At 33.6% G+C, this 14,320-nt stretch overlaps 2 protein-coding genes across 2 annotated transcripts in view; one reads left to right on the top strand and one right to left on the bottom strand.

Annotated features, from left to right (window-relative positions):
* Window positions 1-14,320, top strand: part of si:ch73-196i15.3 — a 239,069-nt gene that overhangs the window by 171,746 nt on the left and 53,003 nt on the right. The window lies entirely within an intron of this gene.
* smim24 (small integral membrane protein 24) lies at window positions 5,686-10,725 on the bottom strand. Its single transcript, NM_001123271.2, has 3 exons — window positions 10,604-10,725; window positions 9,374-9,509; window positions 5,686-6,470 (listed from the first exon to the last, which is right to left on the bottom strand). Exons 1-3 carry the CDS (start codon window positions 10,668-10,670, stop codon window positions 6,380-6,382), a joined length of 294 nt encoding a protein of 97 aa, NP_001116743.1. The 5' UTR covers window positions 10,671-10,725; the 3' UTR covers window positions 5,686-6,379.

Below are 14,320 nucleotides of genomic sequence, written 5' to 3' on the forward strand. Positions count from 1 at the left end.
AATTATTTGCCCCCGTTTATTTTTTCCCCAATTTCTGTTTAACAGAGAAAATATTTTTTTCAACACGTTTCTAAACATAATAGTTTTAATAACTCATTTCTAATAACTGATTCATTTGATCTTTGTCATGATGACAGTAAATAATATTTGACTAGATATTTTTCAAGACACTTCTATACAGCTTAAAGTGACATTTAAAGGCTTAACTAGGTTAACTAGGCAGGTTAGAGTAATTAGGCAAGTTAATGTATAATAATGAACAACAAAAAAATAGCTTCAAGGGGCTAATAAGTTTGACCTTAAAATGTTTTTTAAAAAATTAAAACTGCTTTTATTCTAGCCTTAATAAAACAAATAAGAAAAGATAAAAATATTATCAGAAAGAAGAAAAAATATTATCAGACATACTGTGAAAATTTCCTTAATTTCCTCTGTTAAACATAATTTGGGTAATATTTAAAAAGAAAAAAAATCAAATGGGGGCTAATAATTCTGACTTCAACTGTATATACATGCATGCATTAATATATGCTGAAGGTGGTCAGTTTTCTTCCATCCATACACTGAGAGCTGCAGAAGGCTGAATTGTGATTGTTTTGATCAAATCTATTTAGACTTGCAGGTTCAAAGTGATTTCTTTCTCCTCAGTTGCTCTCTAGCTGTGCTTATGAATTTAATATCTCGATTTACAGTACGTGATGCGAAGGTCTTGTAAAAGCATGCGGCAGTAATGGGCTCCAGATGTCTTCACAAAGGACTGCAACTCTCCAAGGACTCTCCTCTCCGCAATATGATCACAATCAGGTCACTTTTCTATTGGGGGACTTTGGGAGCGAGAGCCGGGCAGTGATGCAGTATATGAAAATGACCACCTCTGCTCACAAATACGAGTGTATGTGGTGAGTTTTTCTTACATTTAAACAGGCGGATGCTTTTATCTACTGCATTTAAACATATACCATACATTTATCAGTTCATGCATTCCCTTGGAATCGAACCTGTGATATCGGTGTTGCTTACACTGTGCTCTGTTTCTAATCAATATAACATAGCTTATATAGTTGCATCATTTATTATATTTCCATTGCAAAAACAGTCCAATAATAATTAAAGGTTTACACTGTCATACTTGCAATTTAGTGTTCAGCATATATAAGTACACCCCTCACAAATCTATCTTTTAAATAAATAATTTTAATAGGAAGCTGTACAATATTATATTTGTGCATCTACATTAGATTAGTTAGTACCGAAGCCAATATCTAACAAAATAACTTATAATAACGGTCCAAAAACTAGTACAGCCAAATTTATATGTTATAGAAAAATGTTAAATACAAACTTATGAAGAGGAAAAATCAAAAGATGAAAAAAAATCTAAAAAATTAAGTTGAAATTTTGTAGTTTGTAATTTTTTTTTTGCAATATTTAGCTTGAAATTATTTGTATTATCTTTCAGTTTGTCAATATGTTTGGTGACAAAAATTTTATTTTTTATAAATATATCTGTTTAATAAATTTGTTTTGTTTAAATGCACCAAAATACATTGCCTATATTCGCTGAGGAATGGATAACAATATTTATTTCAAAATGGGATGTACTAAATTATACTGAGCACTGTATATTTATAACAAATTTCTGTTTGACAAGATTACTTACTATCTTCTGGCTTAGTTTCTAATCTATAAAGGGTCGCCACTGCAAAATAAACCGCCAATTACTTTGGCATATGTTTAATGCAGCAGATGAATAACTATTTTCAATAATATTAATATTACGAAATTATCATATGAGTAGTATTGTTTAAGGATCATGTGAGACTGAAGACTAAAGTACTGCCTGTTGACAGATTAGCTTTGCATTACAGGCATAAAAAAAAATCTTAAAACAAAAAAATACAATTATTGTCTCGTTTAATGCATTTTATTTCTAAATGCAGTCTTTGTGTACATTAAAGGGCACCTATGGTGTAAAATCTACTTTTAAAGCTGTTTGGACAGACATGTGTGTAGATAAAGTGTATAGACTGTCTTACTGAGATTATATAAACACACCTAGTCCATTTTTTTTTTTTCAAATTTAACAACATAAAAATGCTGGACTAATTGGAGCGGTTTTCAGATCGACCGCAACTTGACGTAGGAGTGCGGTCCCCCCGCCCAACAAAAGTTAATTGACAGGCTCGCGTTAACATGTCTCCGTAGTAACACATATAATCATATCAGCAAGACCAGATGTGCGCAAAGCAACAGGGAATAAAATGCCTGTTCAGTTTGCTGGGATCAACAATCATCATCAAATGTGATCAAGAGTGAGTTTTACAAGTTTAAAATGTTTTAATACAGTGCATGTGTGTAATGAATTACAGCGATTTACTTCAGCTTTACTTTATCAGCACAGCCGTGTGTCAGTACAATTATCGAGGAAGACGCTTCAATCGTGGTTTGTGGACTTTAAATCAGGTTTATTTTGTACATTAACATAACAGATATCCATACTGCGAAGCATGTCCATGCGTGCAAAAAGAGTGCGCAGCTAAACGCGTGTGCTGTGTGTGTGTGTGTGTGTGTCTGCGCTATGTCTGTCTGTCTGCACTATGTGTGTGTGTCCTCGCCATGTGTGTGCATGAACTTTGAAACAACATCAAGTGTGTGGCTTGTGGTTGCAACTTAAAAAAAATGCATTAAATAATCATTGGTAAAGTTCTTATTTTAGTATTTTTCCCAACGCGACGTAAGATCTGCTTCCTGAGGCAGCCGAGGGCGGCAATTGAGGCATATTGCTGACAGTCACGTTGGAACAGCTATAATAAATAATCTGATGGGTGTTTTGAGCTGAAACTTTACAGACACATTCTGGGGACACAAAAGATCTTAAATCTGGAAAAAGGGGTAACCTAGGTGCCCTTCAAAATATTTTGGGGTTAAAAATCTATTAAACGCTGTTATTTTGAACTTTTATTCATTAAAAATATCCTGAAAATTGTTTTATTGTGAAATATAATAGCAATGCTATTTATTAATTTTTTATTTTTTCATGACTTTTGCTGCTATTCTTGTGTCTACTGATATTCTTGTCTTTGTCCTTTTTTTGTTTTTGTTTTATGTTCACTAAAACCAACAAACAAAGACTAACAAAAAATAAATAAAATGAATATTTTTATTAATATTAGCTTTACATCAGAGGGAATTTCTTTTAAAAGTTAAAAAAGGGAAAAATGTTCAAATAATTTACATGTGCTCTTAAATTGCATTTTTGAATGAATAAATGCAGCCTTGAAGACTTCTTTCAAAACCAGTCTGACAAACTTTTGAACTCCCTGATTATCTTTATTGATTTGAGAAAAAAAGAAACAATGTAAGCGGAGCTGCAGAGCTTAACCAATTCACTGATGGCCATTTCATCAGTTTCTTTTACTGTTTGGCTTTATGAATGTTTTTATTAGAGTTTTTGTCAATAAACTTTACAATAACAAATGAAAAGAAAGAATAAATCCTCTGTCATCGGCTCCCGGGTAATGCCTGGAGCAAAGATGACAACGTTCAGGAGCCAGAAAGAATCAAACTCTCAGGGCAGCAGTGGTGAATGAGCTTTTAAAGAGGAGGCCGGACTGAACTAAAGTCTCTGCTTTCATGCTTCAGTTACTGCTGTGCTGCTGACTGTAGGCTCACTTACTGTCACTCATCAGCACTGTTTCAGCTAAACTCTTTCCCATGTACGGAAACCCTGGAAAAGTCAACAGTATCAGCTGAACACTTGCAGTTAAATGATAATTAGAGTTATGAAATACCAGTAGTTCACATCAAATTGTGTAAAATGTGTTCCCCTTTTACCTGAAGACTAACGTTTATGTAATCAAAAGGAGGGACCATATCAGTATAACAGGCATGTGTTATTATAGCAGGCAGTTTATGACATCATCTTCTGCAGTTTTACCAATCACAGATTGTCATTCATGTGGTGCATGACCAGAGTGCACGTGAATGGGCTAAAAACATTAACTAATGCCCAGCCAGCATTTTTAGGTTGTAAAAACTTCCCTTAATGTTCCCATTTGGTTAATATTTTGTTCTTAGTAAGAACACTGAAAATATCCAGTTTTTTAGACAATTTTTTTGTTTAATAATGTTATTCAAAGGATCTTCATAACATTTCAGTCTATCATTCATTCATTCATTCATTTTGCTTCGGCTTAGTCGGCTTAGAGGTCACCACAGCCCAATGAACTGCCAACTTATACAGCATGAAAATATATACAGCAGACACCATTTTTGGTTGACTATCCCGTTAATTTAAATATTTCTTTCATTTTCCTTTAGCAGAATGAACTGCCAATCTTTCCAGCATAGGTTTTACACAGCGGATGCCCTTCCAGCTGCAACCAAGTGTTGGGTAACACCCATACAAGCTTATTTTCACACTCACACACACACACTCATACACTGACCAATTTAGTTTATTTAGTTCACGTGTAGCGCATGTCTATGGACTGTAGGGGAAACCGAAGCACCCAGAGGAAACCCACGCAAAAACAGTGAGAAAATGCAAACTCCACACAGAAAGGCCAACTGACCCAGCCAGGACTCGAACAAGTGACCTTCTATCTTTGAGGCGACAGTGCTATCCACTGAGCCACCGTGTCGCCTTCTATTATTCATTTAAAACATTATTAGAACATTCCTTGCACAATATATTAATGTTCTAAGAGCATTTCCTTAAACTGTTCTCAGGAAGTTATAAAAAGATTATTGTGGAAGGTTCTTGGAATGTTCAAACTTCCATTTTTTTGGTTATAACATTATTGAGAATATAATTATTTTAATATATATATAAATAAATTGATCAAAATTATTGATAAATATTGTACAATTATTTAACAAATAAATTAATAAATAATTATTTAGAATTCATTTATTCATTCGTTTTTTTAGGCTTAGTCCCTTTATTCATCAGAAGTCGCCACAGTGGAATGAACCGCCAACTTATCCTGTAAATGTTTGACGCAGCAGATGCCTTTCCAGCCACAATCCAGTACCTGGGAAACACCCATACTCTCTTGCATTCACACACATACACTATGGCCAATTTAGCTTACTCAATTCACCTAGACCGCATGTCTTTGGACTGTGGGGGAAACCAAAGCCCCCAGAGGAAGAGCATACAAACTCCACACAGAAATGTCAAATGACCCAGCCAGGGCTCAAACCAGCAACCTTCTTGCTGTGAGGAGACAGTCCTTACCACTGAGCCATCTTGTCGCCCTGAATACATATTAATACAAATATATGTTCCTCCAAAAACATTCATTTTATTAATGTTACATGCTACCATTTCACAACTTTTAGTGATCATTATATAATGTTCTGAAAACATTCCCTATCAGCTGGGTAGTTATCGCCATATTTAACCAGTTGATTAATTACTGTAAGAATTGCAAACTGTTATGCAAATGATGCAGTGTACAATTGAACATGCATTCATTTGCATACATTTCTAGCACAAAAATCTGAATATTGGATATTGAATTTTTTGTTTATTTTATTTTGATTATTTTGTTTATTTTAGTTTGTTTATTTTACAAAAGAAACACTTAAGAGAGTGCTTTGGATGTTTTCTTTACAAACTTACTGAGAAAAAAAAACGATTTAAGAAAAACCCAAAAGTTTAAATATCTGCAAATGGACAGATGTTTTTGCTTGCAATGTCTTGCTCTAAACACTGTTTACTTTAAATTACACCTTTTAGCAGAGGAATAATTGTACTCCCTATTAACACAATTAAACACCTGGCCATTTTTTGTTTCTGCAAATGAAATTTTCATCACATAATCCCCCCAGGCCAAGCAAATGGTTCCAAAAGCAAAACTGGGTTACATCATTTGACTGGAAGCATTTAACACGTCCAAACTGTCACTCAAAATGAGTAATGGATCTCATAGCCTTGTCTATTTAGCATACATACATGCCGAACCCAGAGACATGTCATACGAGTCAAAAGCCAGTTTATCAGAGCATTATGTGCACAAAGTGAATCATTTAGTATGTGCTTTTCTGTTCCAGTGGTCTCGGTGCTATAATGAATGTTTCATATTTAGGGATTTGAGTTACATCTACACCAAAGTAGTAAAACTTGCATAGAGAATGTGCCAAAAAAAGGTGTTTAAATAGCACTGTGAATGGGTGAAGGCTGCGCCATCTGGTGGAGGATATAAGAAACAACTTTAAAAAACCGCAGGCCAAAAAGTATAACTTAAAATGATATATTGACATGTTACACAAGATAGAATATAATTAAATAACAATTACTGCATAAAGTTGTAGCATGATTTCCATAGAGAGCAAGACGGGCTTGCAAGGACGTTATCGTCTTTTCTTCTCATTAGAAATTGGTCTGCTTGGTCTCCTCACTTGCCTCCAGATCAGCTGCTATGTTTTCATAAAATCCATGCTTTTCTGCTTTTTCTGCACTTCTGCAAAGGAAGACACAATTAACTTAATGCTGTTCAGTTAAAGCCTCACATTTCACTGAGAATAGACTTTACAGGGGATAGTTCACCCAAAAATGAAAATTCTGTTTTATACCCTTTACTTGTTCAAAACCTGTGCAGAAGAAGATATGTTGAAAAACGCTCGTAGCTGGCTCTCATTAACTGCCAGATTTTTTTTTCCTACACTGTAAAAATGACTGAGTTCCAGACAATTCCTTTATGTTGTCCCAACACAAACCGATTAAGTTACCTTCATGTTAAGTTAAATTCATGAAACAATTAAGTTGTCCCAAAACAAACCCAAGAATTGTGTTGATTCAGCTCATTTTAAATAAGTATTTTGAACAAGCAGCAAAAATCATTAATCTGAGTGTACAATGAAATTTGATGGGTATCAGCAATGAGCATTCTTTAGAATATCTTCTTTTGTGTTCAACAGAAGAAAGACACTTGTTAATGTTTACAACCACATAAGTAAGAATAAATGGGGAAGTTATTTCCATTTTTGGAACTATCCTTTTAATAATTAATTAAAAGTACTACCTATGACTGGATTACTCTAACTGTAAATTGATCATTTTAAGTTCATAATATATGAATCGATCATAGGCGTCACAGTGGTTCAGTGGGTATCACGATCGCCTCAGCAAGAAGGTCGCTGGTTCGAGCTCCGGCTGGGTCAGTTGGCATCCTTTTCAGTAAAAGGTTCACATCTATGGAATGCCATGCCTGTTCATTTAAAGTTACAATCAGAACTCCCAGTTTTTTATGTAAAGCTGAAAGAATGGTTAAAATCTTTACAGCAATTTGAACATTAAGCATTACTCTTTCAGGTTGGTCCCATTTACATTTCTCTTTATCCATATGGACGTGCATCTTATGTTTATGGCTCTGTAAATATTGTACATGTTTGCTGCATTGTGTTTTATTCTTGCCGGTTTTCTTTTATTATTATTATTTTTTATTTTTTTATTTTTATTTTTTTTATAATGTAAAGCCTAACCAGGGACGAGGGCTGCAAATTAGCTTTATGCTATATGCCCTATGTACACAACATCGGTTATCTTTGTATAACAATGTCAAGTGTATTGTCCCTGTAAAATAAACAAGCAAATAAAAAAAAATAAAAAAATTTGTGTGTGGAGTTTGCATGTTCTCCCCTTGTTGGCGTGGGTTTTCTCCGAGTGCTCCGGTTTCCCCCACGGTCCAAAAACATGTGGTACAGGTGAACTGGGTAAGCTAAATTGGCCGTAGTGTATGTGTGTGAATTCAAGAGTGTATAGGTGTTTCCCAGTGTTGGGTTGCGGCTGGAAAGGCATCCTTTGCGTAAAACACATGCAAGATAAGTTGGTGGTTCATTAAGCTGTGGCGGCCCCAGATTAATAAAGGGACTAAGCCGAAAGAAGATTAATGTGTGAACGAATCAATCATGCACAGATAGTTAAATGCAAGCTTAAAGTAAAGTTTGACTATTTAGATATATTTTAAACTCTAATTTACTCTTGTCATTTAATTCCACTAATTGTCATTTAATCAATGTTCAGCACCATTATGCTCCAGTCTTTAGTGTCACATGATCCTTTAGAAATTATTCTGATGTGATCTGCTGCTCATTTCTTACCATTACCAGTATTGAAACCATGCTTTAACATGATAATGCAGTGTTAAAGCTCAATAATCTTTTGATTATAAAATAGAATGAACATAGTAAAGATTTCATTTTAACTGAAATATTGGCATAGGACGATAACAATTTTTAAAGTCAAAGTCAAAGTTTTAAAACCCCCAAAGTTTTCTGTTATACCATTTTTAAGGTATGAGTAAGATTTTTTATTTATATTCATTTATTTTATTTTTTTTAGGACAACAGTATCTTCAGCAGAAAAGAAATCCATTTTAAATTGTAAAGAAATCAGTGTTTTTGAAACAAATGAAGACAGCAGAAGTCAATGATTCATTTGAACTATTTAGTCTGACCTGTTTACTGTTCCAAAATATTATAAATCTTTAAAAAAAAAAAAAAAAAATATATATATATATATATATATATATATATATATATATATATATATATATATATATATATATATATATATATATATATATATATATATATATTGTTTCCAAAGGGGCAAAAAGTTGTTTTTAATAGACATTTAAAAGGAATATATTTTAGAGCAGTAAATACAATACCGTGAAACCGTGATATTTTTATCTACGATTATCATACCATCAGAACCTTATACTGGCCCCTGCCTATTGAAATCTTAATGGGCACATTTTTCGGAAAAATACTGTAAGCTATACACTGAAAAAAATGAGTTTGCTGTTTGTTCAAATTACTTATCTAAAATGAGCTGAAACAACACAACTCCTGAGTTTTTTTGTGGAGCAACTTAATTGTTTTATGTTCAATTCACCCACATTTGTAAAAATTAATAAGTTAACTTAATTCTTTCATTTTGTCCTGACACAAATCGATTGTGTTGAACCCAGTATTACAGTAAAACTATATTGGTAATGTCTATATTGTATTGTACATTAGTATTTCCTGATAATGGCTTTAGGTGTGTTTCTTGGCTGATCTCTCTGGCCTTGACAGTATCTTCAAGTGTACAGTCATAAAACGGCAGTAATCATTTTAAAAACCATAAACTCTTCATCAGCATCATGTTGTTAAATTACTTATCAAATTATTAGGAACTGTCACAAATATAAACAACACCTTGAACTATTAAAACAATGATTAAAGCATTTCCATTTAAATGAAACGCACCAACAATTATCAAACCAAAATTCAGGTATTATATTATCTGTGTAGCTTTTAATGATGACTTCAGGCACTGTAAAAAATTATTGTAAAAAGATTTCAGTTCAGTACTCACTTGTCTTTCTTGAAAAAAAGTCTTTGGATGATGAGGGCAACGAAGACGATAAAGAGAAATCCAACAACGGCTGCCAGTCCCACCAGCCATGGCTGTAATGTGACTTTTCCTGTGTCTGATGTCGCCCGTTGGCCACCTGAGTAACAGTTTAACGCATAAGGTTTTACTATAAAACTTAACACATATACAACTTCATATATATATATATATATATATATATATATATATATATATATATATATATATATATATATATATATATATATATATATTTTTTTTTTTTTAATTCTTTCATTCATTCAATTTCTTTTCGGCTTAGTCCCTTTATTAATCTAGGGTCACCACATAGGAATTAACCGCCAACTTATCCAGCATATGTTTTTACGCAGCGGACGCCCTTCCAGCTGAAACCCATCACTGGGAAACCCATACACACTCGTTCAAACACATACATACACTATGGACAATTTAGTCTACCTAATTCACCTGTACGACATGTCTTTGCACTGTGGGAAAACCGGTGCACCCGGAGGAAACCCACGCAAACACAGGCAGAGCATGCTAACTCCACACAAAAACGCAAACTGACCCAGCCAAGGCTCGAACCAGCGACCTTCTTGCTGTGATGTGACAGCAAATCGCATATGGCATACAAAATCATGTTTGCATTTTACATATATAAAAATATATGTCTTATATGAACATATCTGCATCACATATATTTCAAAATATTGCAAAAATATTTGAATTTAATCATTAGAATTACACATATGTACATGTATGTTCAAATATATTAGTTTAAAATCTAAAGTTACAGTTTACAAAAAAATGTCATCATTTAATCACCCTTTACCTTTTCCAAACCTGTTTGAGTTTCTTTATTCTGTTGAACACAAAATATTATATTATGAAGAAAGCTGAAAACCTGCAACCTTTGACTTCCATATCCTTGTTTTACCTACTATGGATGTCAATGGTTACTGTTTTCTAGCTTGCTTCTAAATATAATCTTTTAAATTACCATCAGTATAAAGAAACACAAAGGTTTGTAACTTAAATAGTGAGTAAATGTAACATTTTTAGTGTGATCTATCCCTTTTAGAAGTTAAAACTTTACTGAGCAAAATCACAAGAAACCGTAGTACACAGGAAAATCAGCCCTGCGGATGCTAAGTGCAAAAAGAAAGCAAAATGAACAAATTATTTAGAAATGTCTGTAAATGTACTCACCAGCTTGAGCTTGATAAATGCAGGCAGAGAGTATTATGAAGGCAGCGATATTCTTTAGATGAAACATGGTGAATTTACAGTGCAGTCACACTGCCGTCTTCCTCTGTCGTCTGTAAATATGTGAAGGTTTTATTGTGTCCAAAGTACAAAATCCAATAAAGAGAGCAGAGACCGCAGCATGTAACTCCCAGAGTAATTGTGCATGATTATACTTAGATAATGATGTTATGTGCTGTAATGCTGTAAAGACAAATGGACTCTTCAGCAGAACAGAAGGGCATGCCAGTCTAAAGTGCTGAAAAAATATATTAGAGAAAAACTTTATTTACTCTTAAATGAAATAATAGTTACTTTTAGTCTGTGTGTTTGTTTCAAAGTGCTTACTTAAAGGTTTACAAAAATGACAGTCGTTCTTTTCTGGTGAAAACAGAGCAAAAATATCAATGACTCATCCTGCACTAGGCAGATGAATATTTTGTCCAATCAGATTGTGTCTACGATGATAAATCTCCACCCCCTAACATCACATCCTGCCGAATAGCAAATTGTTTTCAATGTGTCCTCCATTTTATATATCCCAACCTCATGTTTCAATTGAAAATGTAGGACAAAAAAAAACATTGATTCCAAAAAAATCTTCATAAGAAGTGTCTTTTAGGAAAAAAGAAAGAAAAACTGTTTGTTAACTATGAATAGATGACACAATGAAAAACAAGCCTTTCATGCTAGCTGTCGCTAACATCAGTCTGAATGGAGGATTTAGCAGAAGGCTGGGGTTTGTCTGAAATAACCCAAATAGCTGGTAAGTCTTCGGTGCCCTCCATGAGCTGTAGAATATCCTTGTCTGTGTCCATGTCCTCCAGCTCAGGCATCACCTCTGGTGTCCAGTCTGCCCTAAACTTCTCTCGCCTTTCCCAGGGAAACTCCTGCTCCTCCACAGGCTGCTCTCCAAACAGGTAATCTACAATATTGAAAGAGTGCAAATGTTGGTCAAATGTTGGCTTGAATTGAGTTTTTGGGGTTATTTATAGACTGCTGACAGTAATTTTTGAACCTGAACTACAAAATCTGTTTTAAATTGCACAGGTATATTTTTGGCAATAGATCCAAAACATGTTGTATGGGTCAAAATGATTTTCCTTTTATGCCAAAATATAGCACATTGAGTGAAGATCATGATCCATAGGGATATTTTGTTAATGTCCTAGGCTACTGTATATATATATATATATATATATATATATATATATATATATATATATATATATATATATATACACACACACACACACACACACACACACATATATATATATATATATATATACACACACACACACACACACTTGAAGTCAGAATTATTAGCCCCCTTGAATTTTTAGACCGCTTGTTTATTTTTTCCCCAATTTCTGTTTAAAGGAGAGCAATTGTTTTCAACACAATTCTAAACATTATAGTTTTAATAACTCATCTCTAATAACGGATTTATTTTATCTTTGCCATGATGACTGTAAATAATATTTTACTCGATATTTTTCAAGACACTTCTATACAGCTTAAAGTGACATTTAAAGGCTTAACTGGGTTAATTAGGTTAACTAGGCAGGTTAGGGTAATTAGGCAAGTTATTGTATAACAGTGGTTTGTTCTGTAGATTATCGAAAAAAAATATAGCTTAAAGGGGCTAATAATTTTGTCCCTAAAATTGTGTTTAAAAAATTTAAAACTGCTTTTATTCTAACCTAAATAAAACAAATAAGACTTTTCAGACATACTGTGAAAATTTCCTTGCTCTGTTAAACATAATTTGGAAAATATTTAAAAAAGAAGAAAAAAAATTGAAGGGGCTAATAATTCTGACTTCAACTGTATTGTAAATAAACATATGCTTAAATAAGTATAATTTTTTTGGAGCTTTTGGCATTGCCACCTTTTCATTTGAGTACTTGTTTGGCTGAGCACCCAGTTGAGATTGATGTGCGTGCTTTTGTTAAATTATTTCTACTGTAAATAGAATACATTACAGTACAATACAATACAATACAGTATACAAATACTTGCTATATGAAACTAAATGAGATTGGATTGTTTTTAATTAGCATTTAATTAGTGATGTAATGTGATTGAATGTGGAATGAGGTGGTGGAGTGAGGAAATTGTTTCACTCTGAGGAAGGCATTGAGCTGAAATGTTGGTGTTTTGTATCTCAGAAGAATGTGAAATAAAGAAATATAAAGTAATTATTTAGTGAGTGGGATCATGAGCTTTTGAATTACTGTAAATTACTGTAAATATATCAACATTTAATTTTTGATTAGTAATATAGTAATTTGCTTGCCAAGAAATTAAAAAGCGATTTTTCTCAATATTGTAATATTTTTCAACCATTAGGTTACAGATTTTTAAACAATTGTAGCTCAGCCAAAAATTGTACTATTTATGTTTTATTTGTTCAGCTTTGAGTTGATTATATTTATTACAATAAAAAAAGACACTTTTTTTGGTTACACTTTATTTTGATGGTCTATTTGAGTATTAGTAGACTGTCTGCTTAATATCTGTTGATTCTGCTCCTTCAACAGACATCTAAATGACTATAAGAAACTTTGCAAGTACATGTCAACTTACACTAACCCCAACCATAACCACAACCTAACAGTCTACTTAGAGTAGACTCATTTAATCTGATGAGAATTGGTTGGCATGTGGATGCAATGTAACTTAAATTAAACAAACAGACCATCAAAATAAAGTGTCACCCCTTTTATAATATAATATAACTGAGGGCGACATAGTGACTCAGTGGTTAGCATTGTCACCTGACAGCAAGAAGTTGCACCTATTGGCATTTCTGTGTGGAGTTTGCATGTTCTCATGCTCAAGTGGGTTTTCCTCCGGGTGCTCTGGTTTCCCCACAGTCCAAAGACATGCACTGTAAGTGAATTGGATGAACTAAAATTGCCACAGTGTATGAGTGTGAATGTTTGTGTGTATGGTTGTTTCCCAGTGCTGTGTTGCAGCTGGAAGGGCATCCGCTGTGTAAAACATATGTTGATAAATACAGGACTAAGCTAGATGAAAATGAATGAATTAATATAACTGAGGAGAATAATGACACCCTAAGACATAAGCTACTCTCATCATTTAAAATAAGGTATAACCTAAACAGCACAACACACTAAATGTTCTACCATCTTATTAGAAACATTTATAAGGATATAAATTGTGCTTTCATGTTGTGAAGACCAAAGATCAACTGTAAACATTACATGACAATTTAAAAATAGCAATCTTTTTTGTGTGTAGTTTTACAAAATTTGACATATATTTTTCATTCATTTTCTTTTCGGCTTAGTCCCTTTATTAATTCGGGGTCGCCACAGCTGAATGAACCGCCAACTTATCCAGCACATGTTTTACGCAGCAGATACCCTTCCAGCTGCAACCCATCTCTGGAAAACATCCATATACACTAATTCACACTCTTACACTACAGACAATTTAGCTTACCCAATTCACCTGTACCACATGTCTTTCGCTGTGGAGAAACTGGAGCACCCGGAGGAAACCCTAGCAAATGCAGGGAGAACATGCAAACTCCACACAGAAACACCAGCTGACCCAGCCTAGGCTCGAACCAGGGACTTTCTTGCTATGAGGCGACAGCGCTACCTACTGCGCCACTGCATCACCTTTGACATTACATACAATTTAATT

This window comes from Danio rerio, chromosome 8 (assembly GCF_049306965.1).
Source record: "Danio rerio strain Tuebingen ecotype United States chromosome 8, GRCz12tu, whole genome shotgun sequence".
Lineage (NCBI taxonomy): Eukaryota > Metazoa > Chordata > Actinopteri > Cypriniformes > Danionidae > Danio > Danio rerio.

What these genes read in the sequence shown, in the direction of transcription:
- smim24 (NM_001123271.2), bottom strand. Translation starts at nt 10,670, where the DNA reads ATGTTTCATCTAAAGAATATCGCTGCCTTCATAATACTCTCTGCCTGC. An exon ending in CATTTATCAAGCTCAAGCTG is followed by an intron (nt 9,510 to 10,603) that starts GTGAGTACATTT and finishes ACTGTTACTCAG; the next exon opens with GTGGCCAACGGGCGACATCA. An exon ending in CTTTTTTTCAAGAAAGACAA is followed by an intron (nt 6,471 to 9,373) that starts GTGAGTACTGAA and finishes CTTCCTTTGCAG; the next exon opens with AAGTGCAGAAAAAGCAGAAA.